We start from the raw sequence: 19542 nt of genomic DNA on the forward strand, positions 1-19542 counted from the left end.
GGCAGCCTCTCCCTCCTCTTGTTACTTCAAATTTTTCGAGCAAAGACTGCAATTCAATTCAACTGTGCTTTTGGTATTATACATTAGCTGATAACAATGTCATGATTACAAATTTACAACAGAAAAACGACCAACTTTTTTCCTTTTCCCTAGTGTTGTACACACATTTACAGATCTCTCTAATTGCACATGCAGCCAATTCGCAGCAGCTCCCCGTGCGAACTCAAAGCACCGTCGGCTGGTTAAACTCATTTGCTTTGAAAAAGCCCGAGTGTCCTCCAGCTCAGGGCTCGCCATGAGAAGCAGGAGGACGAGTCCTTCGTTGTCCTCTTCGATGTTTGAACATCACAACCTAGGCTTACATGCTCTTCTATCCCCTCAACCAACTTCAGATGAATCGACAGATTCGAGGGATGAAAGTTCAACGACGACTTCACACCAACAAACTGAGAACCTTGACAAGAAACAGAAAGCGAATCCACTGACAGCTGAAAGCGGCAAAGATTCTGGCACTTCGTTGATCCTGTTCACTCTCAAAAGGGTACCTGACTTTTGTGGTCAAAAATCAAAACCACTCCACCATACACTTCGGGTGCAAGCCTGCCTCATTGGTCACGGCGGAAAGGCCTCGAAGCTCTTTCTGAACTTTGAGCCTCTCGTAGAACACTGGACAAGCGAGTGAAGTGCACTTCACTCCACTTTCCAAAATCCAGTCCCCGCCACCACAATGCCGACAAATCTGCATTGATAATTCAAATAATATGATGTGAAGCAGCTGCGAGCTCATTCATATTGCTAAATAAGATTACAGCCGAAAGATGGAAAAATGCTGCCACAGGGGATTCTGCATGCATATGGAAACTCCATATATTCCAATTCTTGATTAGAAGACAGTAGAGAGAGGAAATTTACACTGGGTAGACAGTTAAATAGGAAAAGGTTAAAGTACTTCTTAAGACAGAACAGAAAAGGCAGGCACGAGAGTGTAAGTGAATAAGAGCGTCATCTGTCGAAAATAGTAAGAGACTTACTGCTCAACCATTGGTACAGCAATTATATAAGAAAAGATTTTATAATTCAGTGAATTATCTAGCAGGATGAAGTCAGCAACATCATCGCTAGAATGCACTCAGATGGGCAGATGAGACACCAAACTAAATGCCAATTCCCAGAAAACTTTATAGTGCAGATAAAAATACTCACTGCAGCAAGATGTTGCATCTCTCTCTCCACTCTTGATGTCCTTCCAACTAAAGCTGTTGCAGCAGCTGGCCTCTTGTGTGAACATTTATTGCACAAATACGTTGATGTCGGGACCAGCTCACCACAAAGTATACAATGTTTCGAAAGATAGTAGAAATCAATTCGTTTTCGCTGTGGATTAGGTGAACTAATGGGACGTTTTGCAAAATTTTCCCTAATAGGACGGGGCATCTCTGAAAACCATTTGTTTAGATCAGCACCAACAAGTCCAAATACTCGCTGCAAAGCTGGAATAATCTGCTTCTTTATATAATACAGTTCATTGAGTCGAAGAGGTGAATCAATCTCCAAAACCTCCATGGGATCAACAACCATATCCACTAAGCGTGCCCCTGGCTCCCCATGGACAACAACATATGGTATTCTTTCCGCATAACGTGGTTCTGCCCTGGGATCGACTCTCATTGCCTTTGTTGCAACAATTGCTGCAGGTGGGAGTGATGACGAAGGCCTTGTACTGTAAGTACCTAATCGAACTTCCTTCGCAAAAACAAAATCCTGAAGACATACCCTTCCAGACAGAATCCTTGTCCACTGGCGGTATAAATATACCTTAACCTGTGCAAAGAGAGCAATATGAAGGAGCGCTTAAAAATCTACAAATCACCTTTTTAAGCAATGCCTCTAGCTGAACAAAAAAGGGGATGAGCAAGTAAGCATTCCAGAAACATCAAATAAATTGGATCACTCAGATTACCAACTTCTCCAATGTTCAATTCTGAATCAACAGAATCCCCATCTGTTTGAAAGATTATGGTACTACAGATCATAAGCATTCTTTGGAAATAGTCGGAGTTCAGTAGAACCATTGAAACCCCTATTGTGTAATAATCACGTGAGAATAAGTAGACAGACATGTACATTTACTTGTTTCAATTCACAGAGATAATAAGTCTGTACTAAAGAGTTCAAACTCCTATAATTAGTATGGTTTTAGACAGACACATAATCCATCTGCCACCATAATTAGGAAGCCTTTTCTATTATGTGCATGTGGTATAAATCCTCAATAGAGAGATATATTGGCACCTTCAACCGGCGCATAAAAGAGTAAACGAATGAACCAGGTGCAGACTTGAGAAGTGTCGTCTTAGTAATTTGAACAGTATTATGTAATTTCATCTGGTCTAGATGGTACATATGGATAAACGAGTGCACATATCAAATGGTATGAATCTCCTTTCCTTCCATTTATGACTGAACAAGATAAACTCCAAGATCACAATGTCTAACTTTACAAGTTCTTCAACTTGAACTCCAAGGAAAAGAAGAAGACCAATCTGCTCAAGTTCAATACTTATCAGGAAAATATTTGGACATATGAGTCCTAAGAGTTCACTCAAGAAAAAAGTTCAAAATAAGGAGAAAACATCCACAGGAAGAAGAGAACAGGTAAGACTTTACCTTGGAAATGTCTTGATGCTCAAAATAGATCCTCAAAGATTGCTCCATAGTTTTGGCAACTGCTCCACATGTATCTCTGCGTACTGTTTCGATACCTTTGGCATCAAAAAGAGGTTCTACTTGGTTGGGAGTCTCATAGCTGTAACCTACGTAACGTTTCTTTGTAAGGAGGAAACAAGGGTGATAGACTTTCTCCATCTTCAAAGCAACTGGATTTGGATTCATCTCATTTACTGCAGAGACAATCTCTTGACCAATTCGAAAAGCATCCTTGACAGTTCGTCCTTTCAAGAGGACAAACATACTATGCACAAAAAAAAGGAAAAAAAATTATCACTTGCACGTATATTATCATAAGGTTCTTATCTGTCTAGATTAGGCACTACGAGTTCATTTTCCATCAAAAAAATCCGGAGTGGGAAAGACTCCTGAATTAAATCAGCATTGGACCAGTTAATGTTACAACCAGATAAACGAGGAAACAACTTATAGTGAACCTCCGGAACTCCTAAAGTGGTGTTTATATCATCTCACAAATCACAACTTTTTAGTCTTGAAGGTGACGGTCGACGTACAGGAACAGGCATGGACTAAAATTCCTGAAAATGTTCATCGAAATGTACATCTTTCTCAGAGATAGACTGTCTTTACCTATCAGTATCTCCATAGATAACCTTTGCGTTCCACTTGTCATTTGCATTTACAAAGGAAATTGCATTTTCTAGTGTTCTGCGGCCACACTGAACAATACTATCTGCAAGCTCTGCACAGGGCATGCGGCCACTAAAACCCGCAGCAGTATAGCCATAAGTCACATTGGCTATTAGCTTCAAAGCAAGTTGCCTCGCATTAAAAATCTGAAACAAGAGAAGAGCTGCTTAACCACCTTTCATCCACCTTTCATGATTTCACAACATATTTTGAAAAACAAGAGCAGTCAAAATTTCAATGTTTATACAAAATGTTGACCTGTGAACTACATAGAACAGAGGAGTCAAAAGGCACGAGAAACCATAGTTTCAAGCAAACATTTAAATTGGAGGGGGAAGGTGAAATTGCCTCGAACAAAAAAGTGAAAAAACTAGTCATGCCAAGCTAAGCTTCTACCTGGTTCCAGTCATAAATTTATAGGTGCCCAGGCCTTACCCTGTAAAGCACTTGCTGTGGAGATGCCAATCTTTTCATTGCTTGCTTTACCATTATTCTGGTTGACAATATTTCCTCCAGTAAACGAGGCAGAATGCCCTTACGTACCTGCATCAAGACAGTTTATTAGAATATTTTTCTTCTACAAAGATATCTCCGAGAGGAAGAGTGGATGCGACTAAAAATCAATTTCTACTTCAGAACCAAAGAAAAAATATAAGCTCTCTTGCATTAACCCACACAAAAGCAGCCATAGACCTTCAAGAGAGAAATTCAACATCACAGTAGACTAAATCCTTCATATATAGAACCCAGGAATTGGCAAATAGAACCAATCAAATCACCAATATTATTGCTTAAACGCAAGTTTGCCTGCCAATGGAACATTATATGTACTCAAGTCTTTCCAGTATCAGTCTGCCCACTAATCCTGAATACCTTCCAAGAGCCTGGCCTTTCATGAGTTAGGAATTTCGTGAGTGAGGACACTCAATTTGCATAAGCATATCAAACTGGAGTTCTATAATCACAGATGGATGTCCTCCTAGATGCTTCTTATTGTCGCAATTATGCACTAAAGAACACCCAGAACAGTGTATGGAATATACCAAATAAACTTCCTTAAGTTGGTGCATATTAAAGACCATAACTATCTTCCCAAAAGCTTAAGCCGAGAAGGGTAAATGACACAAATGGTCCGTAACTTTAGCCCAATGTACAATGTAATCCTTCAACTTTAACTGTGTTCAATGCGGTCCCTTAACTTTAGTTCAATGTGCAATGTTATCCCTAAACTCTTAATTTGTTCAATGTGGTCCAATGACTTTTGGTACATGTTAAATTTAGTGCTTGGACTGTATGAAAGTGTTTTTTGTTGTCACTGAACTTGAATTAGTGGAAGGACAATATGGAATATTTTCATACAGTCCAAGGACTAAATTGAAAATTTATCAAAAGTCCAAGGACTACATTGAACAAATTAAAAGTTCAGGGACGACATTGCACATTAGGCTAAAGTTTAGGGACCACATTGAACAAATTTAAGAAGGTCGGGGACCACATTGCACATTAGGCCAAAGTTCATGACTATTTGTGTCATTACCCCTAACGCAGGTATATGGCATATGTCATAACACTCCTGCATCTAAATCAGGCCTTACACGAACAGGGACGTAGCCACATCTAGTAGACAACCTGAGATAGAAACAATAGAACTTGAAATAAAAATAAAAAAGGCAGAAAAACGACGATTGTTAGGATTCAAACTCTAGAACAGTCCTTTAAGACATGTTAGATCCCCTTTTAACCAAAATCTTAAACCGTTATGAAATTGATCAATGATTTATAAATATAAAGAGAGCAAATTCCTTTACAGCCTAAATTACCTTTGGAGGCACGTACATAACACCATTTGGTGTCAACAGCATTTGATCTTTTAAATCTCGCAGAACATATTGATCTGCTGTAAAAGAAGCCACTCCAAGTGTGTTGGCCTTCGAAGGCACAACTTTTCCGAGGCATGTGCAAAAGCAAAGATTGTATGCGATTATCATTGATGGATATAGAGACTGAAAATCCAAAACAATCACAGGATCTGCATAAAAACCAGATTCTGGTTCCATCACCAGTGGTAAGCACTCCATTGCAGGTTGTGAAGCAACCTGATCAACCAGAAGGTGAGTTCACTGTCTTGTTAAGTCGATATAAGAATCCCTGAAGGAACATAATATAGAATACACGTGGGATTGTCTACCAGAAACAAGGAAAACAACCAAATGAACAGAAACAATATCATCAAAGAATTAAAAGTCACTAGATGGATAGATTGTAGAAGAGCTAGAAAGCACCATAAAAATGCATTTGAACCAATCATTTCATACTTTTAAATAAGCACTACAATCTAATATACTTCTGCATTGGCACAGGGTCTCTCAAATACAAAGCAGAAAGGCAGACATTTTTTAAGAAAGAAAAACGCGGTGATAGTGGTGGCCATATACTGCTTATGAATGAACTTATGACATCTCTTATGGATTGTTATTGAAAGATTTTTGGGATGAGAGTCTGCACGGAGTAATATTTTTGGTGTAAAGTGCGTTATTCAAACATTATGCAGTACCTTTCTCACATCTATCATGATAGAGGGAAAGAAGATGAAAAGTACCTAAAGAAGAAATCACCAAAGTTTTGATACAGAATACAAAACAAATACATTAAAGGCTCTGCAAAACATGCTGATTACAATTTCATATACATTTTCAACAGCCAGCCAGATCCAAATACTTAGAAAGAGCTTGAGATAATCCATTGAAAATAAGAGGGAAAAGCCCAAGGGATGCCATTGCGAAATAGAAAGCAAACATCCGTTCCATCCCAAAATTAGACAAATCATCTCTTTAATCTCTGCAGCATGACTAGTACCTGTTGATTCCCAGGCGAAATGGCAATGTAGTTTTGAGTATGAGCCAACCTGAGGAACATAGATTCAACACGGTATTGTGAACCTCGAGAAAGAACAGAGAAAAAGTCAATACCAAAGACGCGGGCAAGCTCTGCAGTTCGGTTGACCTGCAAATAGTTCCCACATTAGGCAGATGTACTTAAGCCCACGAAATGTTTATAACTCAAATGATCTCTAAGTAATGGTTTATTCATTAACTAAGATTCTAAGACTAAAAACAATCTGCACATGACGTCTAGCTCCTCAAGCTTCTTCATCAGCAATTACCCCCATTGACTTCTTCCACCTAGCTTTGAGGCAGAACATTAATAAAAGCTTGAACCACAGGACATCGAAAGTTTATGCATATATGATGGAGACGATATATTAAAAAGGGAATGTTTCATCTAAAATCTTAAAACATGCGTACAAAATCCAATCATGCCATAACCCTTCCATTTGGTGCAATCAAGTATTAAACCTTTCTTTAGAAGTGTAATTAAATCCTTTCGATCATAGCATAAGGAATTGCCTAGTTGGAAGCCAAAAATAGCCTCCTTGGTGACTTCATAATGCATTTGCCAGTAAAATTTCAGGACTTGATGCACGTTTTAACAACAATTTAGGATTTGACCAAACCAACTGAAATGCTTAGAACTTCATCTAACTTTCCAGTAAACGGCTTAGCACTTGACTTCACCAACTAAAATTCTATGACTGGAATGCCATCCATATATAAGGTGTCTCTTCCTCAAGCTTCTTTATGAGCAATTACCCCCATTCATTTCATATGAACTATTTAAACACAAACAACCTTCCACTAGGTTTGATACACAAAATAGATTGAAAACTTGAACAGAAGAAACATCGAATGTTATGCATATATGAGAGAGAAAATAATCAATTGAACCACGAAACTATATGATTGCATAGAAATACCAAGTCAAGTTGATTGATAATCTCTACATTCAACTTTGCTCTCTCGATCATGTATTCAAGACAACGATATCTTGCTCTTCCAGGCCCACTAGAGAACCATTTTGTCAGTACTTTGTGCTGAAATGAGGGAATTTTCCTTCTCAAAACAACTTCAGCTATAGCTTCCACTGTATACATATTGTGCTTAACTTCACCACGCACCAAGCGCCAAACATTTAAGACAATTCGACCACCAACATGAAGACCGCTCGCATGGGTTCTACCCCACTCATCTTCAATAACAGCACCTCCTGTTTGTACGGAATCAAACATCAAAGGTTCAGTTGGTGCATTCTCTGGCATCCCTTCGTCAATGAGTTCTGAATCTCCAGAAAAAACTTTGCTGTCCGATGGAACTCGAGATATCATATTAAGCAAACCAATTCCCAGGTATGAAGCCCTTTCAGCCAAATAACCAAGAGAAGCACCTTGAACATCCCATCCCACCAATATATCTGAATCAAGCTTGCTTACAATCTTAGCAAAGTGGGTCAACAATTGATTTTCTTGCGGAAACACTAAAACCTCACAGCTGGATACTCCATCATGACTCCTTCAAGATGACAATGAAACAAGAAAAGGATAATTTAATCCAAGAGCATGAAACACACATGTCACACTAACTGCAGCACATACCAAAGGGCTCAACAAATTAGCCTTGTCCACAACGTTACGTGCTATATAGGGATTACCCTTTTTTAGCTCTTAGAATTGATATGCTAGTTTGATTCCTTTGTGACACTGTCAGCCTACTAAGTTTAACTATGCTCCACATCATCACTAACAATCTGCGCTTATATCAGAGTAAAGCAATAATTTATCTTGTCCTCACAACTTAAATGTGAAATATATAATAATAAAGCGGGAAAATTTAGAAGAAAAATGATCCAAAGAGTGACGTCTAAAAAACTGGGTTTATTAAGTTGACAAAATGCAGCTGGTTACCTATTTGTAGAAGTGCCACATACGTCATAGATTAAAAATCAGATAGCTATGTCATAATAGCAAAGTGGTGCCTGTATCTGCCCCGGTCATATAACAAAAGCAAGGACTTCAGTAGATTGAGAAATCAAAAGCAGACAACCTCATTTCAACTAAGGAACTGAAAAAGTGAACTGCACTAATTTTTGCTAAAAAGTTGATTCTGGGTAATTTGAAAAATGATAAATCATCAAGCTTTTGCTTCAATTTATAGAAGGTTTTCCTACTCAGCTTAAGTTAAACTTCAATTTAAGGACATCTAAAGAAGCTGCTCGTAGGTGTATATGTTATGCAATGACAACAAGCAAGCTTGTCCGCCAGAGGTCAATTACATGGATCCTTTTACACCACGCTAAATAGAAGTATCTGATATCTTTCCTTCAGGAGTCTACTCACGTCATTTTAGTTGCCTGTCCTTTTACCCTACATCTCCATCATAACGTCACAGCTTCTCAATGGATCAATCAATGTCGATTGTTTCATGCAGCCAATAACCTTAAAAGAGTTTCTCCAATCTTATCCTCAATTGGGCCGGCAATATTTTTCGTCCTATTCCAAAACTATCTTCCTCAAGTGTCCATATATCCACTGAAGCTTTGTCATCTATGCTAAACTCATTTTGCACAGAAGTTAGCACTTAACTGCCTAACAATTCAACACCATATAGAGTTGCTAACATTACCACTCTCCGCTAGAAATTGCTGGAGTTCAGCAATCAAACTTGCCTACTATAGTATGACCTATTAGCAAATTGATATCACGGTAAGAAAGTAGGATCTCTAGAAAAAGAGGCCATTTGTTTGAAGCATCAAATCTGCCAAAAACACTACTCTCCATGTCGAGCAGCTACAACACAGTTCATGAAGTCCCTAAGAAGAGAATATCAGAACAGAGAAAATGCATATCACCTCATAACTGCATCTTACCTTTGACAATCAGTTTTGCAGTGAACCAGCACATATACGTCAGTAACAGAGTCCTGATCATTCATAACAGCAAGAGCTACAATATTGATAGCGTCAAATCGAGGATCTGGATGGAGATCTCCTCTAGATTCTGCTTGAACCTTTCACAAAGCATCAAATTCAATTCAAATGTTAGAATAAAAAATAAAATTCAAACATCACCTGGTAAAACCAAATAGATTAAATCTAATTTCAAGAATTTACCGTTGAGTTATAGAGGTAGGTAATACGGGTAGAAGGTACAAGCGTCACCCAAATGTAATTTTGAAATTGTTGTAAGGAGAGGTTATGCATAACGTCCTCAGGAAACATCAGTAAATATCCAGAAAATCATGTATATGGAGGATAGATCGTTCAATATCTTTTCCAGTCAAATATCATCAAATGAATTATCTTATTTACCACATTACAAGTTGCAAATCCTGTAGATCCCTATCTGCAAGCATTTGGGTACCTTAGTTACTTACAAAATTTATTCACAACTACATCAAATGATTTCTACTCATAAGGTAATCCTTTAAATAATTTTCTAGTACACAAACCTTAATTTTAGTGCTATCAAATCCAGATGACTTGACCCACCACTTAATAAATTATCAGAATCAATGCCCATTTCCCAGCAACTTTTTTATCAAATTAGAAACCATGTCAAATGTACCTCTATACTCAATAATGTAAGCTGTTGCCCTCCCCCAGTGCTTGCAGGATCTCGAAATCCTAATTGACTGAAAGGTGTAGATCTGGATTTTCCGTCTGGACCTGAAATCTGCGAGATATCTTGAGAACAGTGGTGTGATTTCACTCTAGCAGTACTTTTTCCATCGATGAACAATGTCGCTGTCTCACTATGAGATGACTCCTCTTCCGCCTCTAGCTTTCCACACTTATCCTGACTAACTTGCATTATAGAAGGCTTACAATGAGATAAAGAACCAGATTCGGGCACAATCCCATTGACATCATCTTGGGAAGTTTCTTGTGAATGAATTGGGGTGACTGGAGATCCTGCAGAAACCACAAGCCACTAAGTTGAAGAAACAGAACTGCAAGACTGCCAGTATGGCAAAGCATTTATAACCAAATTACCTTCCAAAGGCAAAGAATCCTTCAATACTCTACAGTTCTTTCCAGAAGCACCTAAAGTAAGAACATAAATATTATACGGCTAACATGAGAAACGAGATATATGGATTGTTTTATGCACGAGAACTACCTTTCTCACTGCACCATAGCCAGTCATTTATGATATCAGCAGAAGGAGGTGAAATTACAGGTGTCAAAAGGTATAAGCATGAGCCATCATTTTGATAGTGAGTAGGGACACCCACATGAGCTTCTTGATTGTAATTGGAGCCACCATCCGTAATGCCACCACTTTGAACCTCTTTGTCTTCTCTAAAGCCTTGGACGAAGAATGGAGGAATTTCATCCAAAGCTCTCCCTTGAGGAGGCAACATGAGTTTGTCAGCAAAAAGCTATAATATTTAGCCATAAAGTCATTGATGATTTAAGAAACTGAAACATAATCTAGAGTCACCGGAAAGTACCAAAGCTCTCCCTTGAGGAGGCAACATGAGTTTGTCAGCAAAAAGCTATAATATTTAGCCATAAAGTCATTGATGATTTAAGAAACTGAAACATAATCTAGAGTCACCGGAAAGTACCAAAAGTGCTAACATCCAACCTGAGGTTCCTTCATGCCCATCATGTTCCATGACCATGGAGTGAGAATGCTTAATTTTACCATTCAGGGGCATTAGATGTTCGGGAGCCTCATTACCCCAGTCAGCAACAGGCGGTTTCTCCCGGAGGGTCATGGCAATTAAAGGTGAAGGTTTCTCTAATGCATCAACAGTTGTCTGCATTAAGGTGACAGCCCTTGAGAAATCCACATCTTGTCCCAATTCACCGTCACTACGATCAAAGCTTTCTCTTAACGGTGTAAAATTCGTGTCTTCATTGGCCTCAAGGTTCTCATGCGGCATTGCCTTCCATGCCATCAGATTTCCTGTCCCGTGGTCACTTTTTTTTAAGTGAACACTTCTGTGATATATCTCAGATCCAGTAGCACTAGCTGTCTCACGTACTGAATGCAGTTTTTCCGGAGAAAGTTTGTCCTGGGAGTGATATTCCATCTTACTTAATAGCTTATTACCTCTGGAGGAGGAGACATCAGAAGTTGCTGACTTACTGTTGAGGACAGGCCCTCGAGTCTCGTTAACTTCATTAAATAACAATGGATGTAAAGAATTATGCATCTCAGAGGAAGACCGCTGTGGTACTTTAACTACGTCCACTGGAAGGAATCCTCCATTTAGTGCTGTCCCAGATACATTAAAATTTCCTTGACAAGCCTCGTTTGACTCTATCTGAAAGTCAGGACATGATCTGACCTGCCTTGTGCCATCCTCATTGCCATGCTCAAGCAAGTCTATCTCTTCAGGACATGCAAACACATCTACCCTTTTTCCACTGTGAGGAGTGCAGTCTAGGGGGTTGGAAAGGTGGCATCGCTTTTTCCTCATCAGATCTCGAACAGAGCATCTCTCAAATACGCTTGCTTCCCGTAAATGAGTATCTGATTCTGCTTTTTCTGTTGGTGTATCAGAAAGAAAGTCCAACCTTCTCTGACTGTATGAACTAGAACATTCCAAATTTTGATCCTCACAGCCCCCAGAAGATTCATCATTCATGTTTAGACTCATCAACTCTGGGTGGTTTGTGACCTTGGGAATCATGGCAAAAGGTAAACTACCCCATAATGAACTGTTCTTTCTTTTCTTAGTGGAAGAACTTTTGCTGTTATTATCTAGAGCTTGTTGCTGCAAGAATTTCTTAAGTTCAACCTTCTTCTCCATCTTAGATAAACCTTCTTCCAACCCATTACAAGGAGAATCGCAACAACCATCACTAGAGCCATCAACTTGGGGAATACTTTTCTCTGATGAAGCTTGGGAATGGCTACCAGGATAAGCAGAAGAAGTTCCTCTTTCCTTTGAACTGCCAAAATCATTCGTATCCTCGATTGAATCAAGAATGTCCTGACACTCTTTCTGAGACTCACTCTCATACTCGATATTAGCCTTTTCTAGCACCTTATCAATAGTTGTTGTGGGCAAAAGGGGAGTCAGAATGGTCTCTCGAACAAGTTCATCATCCGAGTTTATGTCTTCAGCAGCCTGGGATGTGGCAAGCCATTTGAGAAGCCCAAGGACTTCCTTATCTACTACCTAAAATGCACAGAGAAATAACAACAGGATGAGTGAATTAGAGGATTTTGCGCTCATGCTAAAAGCGGACTTATTGCTCGATGACAAACTAATTGCCTCCAAGCTATCCCTGGAAAGAAAAATTCCTTTACATGCCAGTGAGTTGCACCAATTTACATTCTAGAAAATGACTTAAGTGATCAACAATGATTTATAAGTCCTTGATGCGATGCTTGAAAGGGGAAATGAGTATTGATGATCACTCATGATGCCAAAAAGAGCGGTGAAAAAAAGATCAGTAAGGATCCACAGCGGAAATCCAATACAAAAAGTGTACGAGTGGCTTCGCTGTTCGTACAATGCAACGCCATAACAAGCACCATATGAAAGAGGCAATATCAAGGAAAAAGAAAAGGAAAAGCTAACAAGTACAAAACACTTGATACAAAATAGCTCAACAACAAAGTAGATGAAGTATTCTCTATCCTAATTAAACAGAATAAAACTGCCAAATGATAATTTAAACAGATTTACACCAGGAGGATACTAAAACAACCCTATGTCAGTCTGAGGAGACACCAGAGTAACAGAAGCAAGAGGAAGTGGGTAAGGTACTGTCTTGGCTTCATGCAACTGAAAACGATGAAAATATCAATAATTGGCAGTAGAATAAACCAGCTAAGGATGAGCAAGATGCAATACAAAAAGGAAAGGAAAGATAACAAAAGAATGCTTACATGAAAATCACCAAAAAGCATTGATGTTAAGGAAAAGACACCTCGAGAGCCATGATATTACCTTCCCACCCAATGGTTGTGTCAGTTGAGATGATCTATTTTCATTCAACAACTCATAACATGCAGCTTTTTCTTTGACGGATGTTGCAACCATTCTATCGCCACAGAACAAATCTGTTGATGAGGGGAAACCATTCAGAGCCTGTTCCTCAAGATGCAGCAAAAGATCTCTACCAGCATAACTTGATTCGGCACGGGCTAACTCAGTCAAATTGCCATCATCAAGGGGAGCTGTTCTCAAGCTCAGCGGCCTCATACTTCGCTCTGGGGTGCTTGAACTTACAACACCTGAACAGAGATCCAACAGCTTGTATTCCAAGTCAAGACCACGTGAGAGAACTTTCAGAACATCCTCAGGGCGTGGTTTTCCAGGATCAGGCGGTAGTGCTGCCTCGTGCATCCCACTCCTTTCAAATTCCTCCTATATGAATAGAAACCTAATCAAAACATCTTTGCAAGTAATGGATAAGGAAAATACTATTGCATTAATCTAAATTAAACTGCTGAAAGAATGGACAAAAGGAAACCTCCCAAATTGGCACAAGAGATTGGACCATTTTCACATCTGAACGAGCTTGAGAAAGAGATGTATATGTTTTGAACTGCTGGTTGACAATATCTGCACCAAACAGGGAAAGCAATTTATTAAGAGAAAAAGAAGTGCCTCTATGTTTATATCTTGAATAAAGACAACAAACCATCTATGCCAGCATCTCCCTCCAGTTCACACGTGCTCTGACGTTTAGCCATGTCTCCAGACGAAGCATCCAAGCTACCCAGAGGCTGCCACCTCCAACTTCCTGGGATCGTAGATGATATCCAAACAGGAGTCTCCAGGTGGGCATCCCTAGCCAAGACAACCTAATGAGGAACTTCCAAGTATCATTGACTATCCACAAACATACGTACCTGTATATTATGAAAACCATATACAATATGAAGCATGAAAAGAAAGACGATCTTGCATTGCATCTGCCAAACAAGAGGAGATAATTATGACTTAAAAGCAGCAAACAAGCAATATGACTTTGCCATCACCTGTCCTCCTTGATCATTGTAACTACATCTCTTTGGGGCAAAAATATCTGGTATTGGATGTCGAAACCTTATTCTCATTAGATGAAGAAGACCCATCCCATATAAGTTATAGTCGACCTGACATTAGTTAACCTCAAGTGCGTCAAGAAACACACGCATGAAAGATGGCAAGTCTAGGCATGATGCATTAAGGAAAATTTGGATAAGAAAGAAAGATAAACAAATGTCAAAAGATCATACCAAAAACTGAAGAAGATAGGGAATATGCGATTCATGCGGCTGCAAACTTCTGTCAAATACTGCCCCTCCCTGGAAAACGATGTTGGACCATATATAAAAGAAAAATAGAGAAAAAAGATCACTACAGGAACTTGTAATACATGACACACTTTTTTTTGCCAAAACTAACATATTGATTACAAGCTTTTCTCAAAAGAAAACCTTCCTCATAGAAAATTACCGTTTGGGACAATTCCAAATACATCCAAATTTTCATGCACATACCAATTTGCAACCACTACTTTTAAAAACACCAATTCGAGAGAGTTATTGATATTGAACTGGGGAGGGAGAGGGAGAAGGGGGGGAAGGGGGAGGAATAGAGGTTGAAGACAGCCAGGGCATGGCCAAAGACAGTGACTGATGGCTGTGAAGCCTTTGATTGGTGTGATTGGTGGAGATGATTAGGACTTGGAAATGATTTTGGGATAATCTTTTTTGTAGTTTGTTGAAGGAAGGGCAACTTGGTCTTTAGACTATGCAGTTTGGGGCCAAGATGCAATTTGGGGATTTCAAAATTCGATTATGCAAAGTGATATTTGCGTGAAATGTTAGCATGATATTCAGAAGTTTTCCCTTTTTTACCAAAACTAACTTCTCCATTTACAAGCTTTTCTTTCAAGAAAACTTTCCTGCATGTGACTTGTAGAATTGACCACCACCAGCAGCAGACTGATTCTGACCCTTTGAAAAGAGATGGAAAAAGGGGATTTGTTGAGTGCTGTTGCAGGTTAAAAATTGTGAAACCATATGAGCCAAAAGATACTTCTTTGACCTTCTGAAGGAATTGGTATCTGAGAAAGCGTTCAACAAAACATACTCCAATGGGCACGTTCAATTACTAGTGGGCTTCCACTAATACGTTTTATTATTCCATCGAAGAACAAAACATAGACCAATTTTCTCAGGCCTCTCATTCCATCAAAACTTAATTGCCATAGTTTGACCCATATATTTCTCGGATGCCCCGAATAACATATGAATAGAAAATGTTTTCCTTTTGTGATATAACAGAAAAATTCAGTTAAAAACCCTCTCAGGCATGCACACTCCAGTTCGAAACAATGGAAACACTCGAAGGCATGCAAGTGAAGAAGCCGAAGATGACAAGTACCAAATCTAGAGCAAAACAATGAAAACAGTTTAGCATTCAAAAGAGATTCCAGTTCCACTGGAAAATAAGGCACTACTGACAGAGAGAGAAGAATACCAAAAGAAGCTTGGCAGCACGCAAGACGTCAGGCGGATGATAGCTAAAGCTTCAGTCAAGGTGCCTCAAAGATGTTTCGATGTAATATTCAGGGAAAAAAATATATAAGTACAAGCCATCGCTTACGGATACAGGTATATCTTGACAAACAGCTCTTCAGATGCATGATAACCATAAAATCTCCTTGCTCGTACAAGGCTGCAACCATGCACATGTTGCCGTCTCATGCCTGCATTGCCTTTGAGCTGTAGCAACTCACAAAACAATACTTACAGACACAAACTAGCAAACGAATAATGCAAAAAAATCCCATGAAAACCAATTAAGCAAGTTAAAGCTACAACCTTAAAATTTTCGGAGAATGAAAAATTATACCTTCAAGGCTTTCTCCATGGCTAGAGCTACAGCATTTGTAAACGCATCCCCTGTGCAATTCAACGATGCCCAATTAATTCCAAGAAGTATCAGAACAATCAGAACTAGTTAAAAAAAGGACATGAATTCAATATATGAAAGCACGTATAATTCAAAGAAATTGAGTTTAAGTCGACAACAACAATACATTGCAAGCACATTGACAAAAACTGGCCATGTGAAACCATTGCCACGTTGCCAAAAGAACATATCACCCTGAAAACACACGAGCTACACGATAGAGGTATTGCAAACTGAGAGAAATGTTGATTAGTTTCTTCAAACCAGGATATGCACAAAGCAGTCTAAGCATTTGTAACACGCATAAGTACCTTCAGATGTTGGATGGATCGGAATATCTGCATATGGTACATACAAATAGGGTAAAGCCTACAAGAAAAGAAACATAGTTTAGAACCAGTATGAAGGAAATATGTACAACATATTTCTGCCTCATAAGATATGCAGTGGATGAGCATCATGTACTTTTTGCAACTGATTACTTGTGGCCATTTTAGCTCTTCATTTGTTATTTAGACATTCAACTAGTGTCCAGCCAGTCAGAGAAAGAACATCGTTGCCAATATGCTGCCTCTTGCAAGCAGAAATAGGAAGAAAGTTTCTGCAACCTGAATTTGCCTTTTCTCTTGTAGCCTGTACCTAAAGTTAAGTCCGTAAAACCTATGCTGGTTCAAATTCTTTCTTGGGAAGAAGGAAATTATTGCTCCACAGCTCGAGAGAGAAAAGGGAAAAGAGGGGGTTGGGGGGAGGAGGGCGGGAGCAAGTACTTGGAACAACTAAAAAACTACAAATAAACAGGGACTACACTCACCTTATGTACATGTAAGCAAGTTTTTTGACCAGCAGGAGTTGAACCATATACTCTTATTACAGGAACCACGTTCACTTTTTCACCTTCATCAATCAATCATGAACGAGATTATGAACATACAAAAGTAGCAATTTCTAGCTACTCCATAGTAATTGCATCTGTTATTTTCACTTTTGCTACTTAAAGGTCAAATCCTCACACGGAATTCTAAAGATTGACATGGTACTGTGCCACATAAAAACTATAAGCCCACCTTCTTGTCTATGCTTCAGCAACAAAAAAGAAAATTTCAAAAACTCCATCATGAAGACAACTACATGCTCCAAAGAACAAGTAATCATCAGCCTACTGAAGAAGACGGTGAGTTGAACAGTGTCCACCAAATATTTAGAAAAACATTCAATACTCTCTGGATTTTCTAAGCAACCAAACCAATCAAGTAACAAATTATAAAGATGCCGATGGGCTGATTCCATGACTCCGCGCTACAATTCCAATCAATCCCTACGGATATCCATGCCAGTAAATTAATTAACATAGATCCAGCAGCCCTAACAAGAAGTCAAAATAAGACATCCACGGACAAACTGATAAGTTCTTCATAACAGAACACTAAGCCAAGCATTTTTCTCACACTCGTAAGAAAAAAGCCATCAAACTTTTGTCTGCAATGCAGTGATTGATTTAGTCCTACTTTAGCAACAAAATTAACAGTGTAAAGAATCGAACACAAAAATTATGCTACAAAAGAGACTCTCATTCATTTTTACCAAAGACACGTTGCATACATATTATTGCTATGAAAACATAGAATAACTTCAAAAGCACCGTTGTTCCTAGGAGAAGACAATATCAAGACACGTTCTAAGAGACCAATTCAGCCACAACTCCATGAAACAGAAAGACCCAACAAAGTTCTTGAGCTGCGACTATCTATCGCCATCACGGGCACAGTGAAAAAACGAGTCTTTCCATTCGTTTTCTTGTTTCCACTAACGCCCATGTTTCCACAGTCGAGAATTGCCGTACCTTGAAAGCTGCTGTAACAGACATCGAAATCCGGGATCGGAGACGCCATGTAGTAGTCGATCGACACAATCCGGACGCTGAAAATCGAGGAGTCCTCCGAATCCGGCGCTGTATTGGGCTGCGAATCTTCTGTCGGAAGAGTCTCCATTTGCGAAACCTTCCACGACCCTTGCTCGCGAAACGCCGAAACCCACTGCGTGGTTAGCCAAAAGTCGATTGCAGGCAAGAGGTCAGAGCTCTGGTGTGGTGTTAACCTGGCTTCGCGAAACTAAGAGCGTCTTCTACAAGCTCTTTCCCATTTTCCCTCTCGCTGCGGTGCACTAGCCCGGGAACATAAAATTTTGACCGAGAACTCATTGGGCCGATTTAGTTAGTATAATGATAGATTCGACCATATTAGCAATTTATTAGCAACCAAATTATGATTTTTATAAATTTTAAATTATTTAGTAGATTATCGACTGTTTTTGAAATTGTACAAGCCCACTTGTCTATACTTTAGTGATTTAAAAACTGAATCATCCAATAATCTTCGATTTTATCTTACAAGTGAACCCGTTTATTTGCTAGTAATTTGCCAACGAAATAAAGACTTTACCAATGTCAAATTCCATTATATACTATTCGCTTATTTAATAAGTGGGCTCAGATAGTTATCGATAAATTACCAACAAAATAATGATTTCACCCCTATCGTATTTAACAGCATATTGGCAATTGTTTGTAAATTTTACAAATGAGCCCTGTTGGTAGATAAGCTTCCCAGAGTGTTCAAATTACCAACACATTACTAACTTTCTATACCAAATTAACTAATTTTGAAAGCTTAGCAAAAAAAAAAAAATCATAAACAATTGAAGCAGTTGTTATTTTCAAAACAATTGATAAACCCCGTTAAGTTAGTCATGTAAAGTTTGCAAATTAAAACTAGTTAAAATTTATTGGACAAAAATTGAGTAGTCACTCGAATTAAAAGATAAGTAATCTCGCATAAGAGTTAGTCATTCAACACGTCCATAAGATACGGAAATAAGCGTAGGTGAATTCTAATAGAAGTTGGTGATTTCAGAGAAACCAAATAAACACAAGTAAATGATTCAAATAAAAGTATATATTAGTTTGAAACCTTGTTAAAGTTAGGAAATCACCATAATTAAGGTTGGTTACTCCTTATAGAAGTTTGTTATTTCAACAGGTTGCTAAGCTCCACACACACAAAGAAAACATGTCTAAGTCGTTGAAATCGTCGAGCATTTCAAAACAAAAAAAATAAAAATTGGTAAGCAACCTAAAGTAGAACAAAACTAGTTCATAACTTAATCAGAGAAAAATTTGTGTGTAGCTCAAATTAAGATTTGTAATTTCATAAAAGAACTAATGACATTAACGACCAAAATAAGCTTCACCAATTAACATCTATAAATTATTAAAAAAATGATAATTTTGGAACAATCAAACAAACCCCAGTATCCTTTATAAAAGTGGGTACAAACATGTCAAAAGCCAAATAAGTCGCTGATCATTTGTTTTAGTGATAATGACACAAATAATCCCTAA

At 38.6% G+C, this 19542-nt stretch overlaps 1 protein-coding gene across 3 annotated transcripts; it reads right to left on the reverse strand.

Annotated features, from left to right (window-relative positions):
* Positions 1-152: 152 nt before the first annotated feature.
* LOC115751670 (DNA polymerase zeta catalytic subunit) lies at positions 153-18289 on the reverse strand. Of its 3 annotated transcripts, XM_030689617.2 has the most exons (24): positions 17986-18289; positions 16957-17039; positions 16457-16514; positions 16086-16135; positions 15843-15955; positions 15711-15753; positions 14462-14530; positions 14222-14338; positions 13882-14044; positions 13711-13802; positions 13185-13604; positions 10862-12407; positions 10391-10618; positions 10264-10314; positions 9836-10182; positions 9139-9278; positions 7193-7784; positions 6235-6381; positions 5199-5474; positions 3814-3921; positions 3319-3524; positions 2668-2971; positions 1204-1821; positions 153-739 (listed from the first exon to the last, which is right to left on the reverse strand). In XM_030689617.2, exons 1-24 carry the CDS (start codon positions 18131-18133, stop codon positions 566-568), a joined length of 6093 nt encoding a protein of 2030 aa, XP_030545477.1. In that variant the 5' UTR covers positions 18134-18289; the 3' UTR covers positions 153-565. The 3 variants fall into 3 exon arrangements, with proteins under 3 accessions (XP_030545477.1, XP_048136377.1, XP_048136376.1); XM_048280420.1 differs by lacking the exon at positions 14222-14338; XM_048280419.1 differs by lacking the exon at positions 10264-10314.
* Positions 18290-19542: the final 1253 nt, after the last annotated feature.

This window comes from Rhodamnia argentea, chromosome 6 (assembly GCF_020921035.1).
Source record: "Rhodamnia argentea isolate NSW1041297 chromosome 6, ASM2092103v1, whole genome shotgun sequence".
Lineage (NCBI taxonomy): Eukaryota > Viridiplantae > Streptophyta > Magnoliopsida > Myrtales > Myrtaceae > Rhodamnia > Rhodamnia argentea.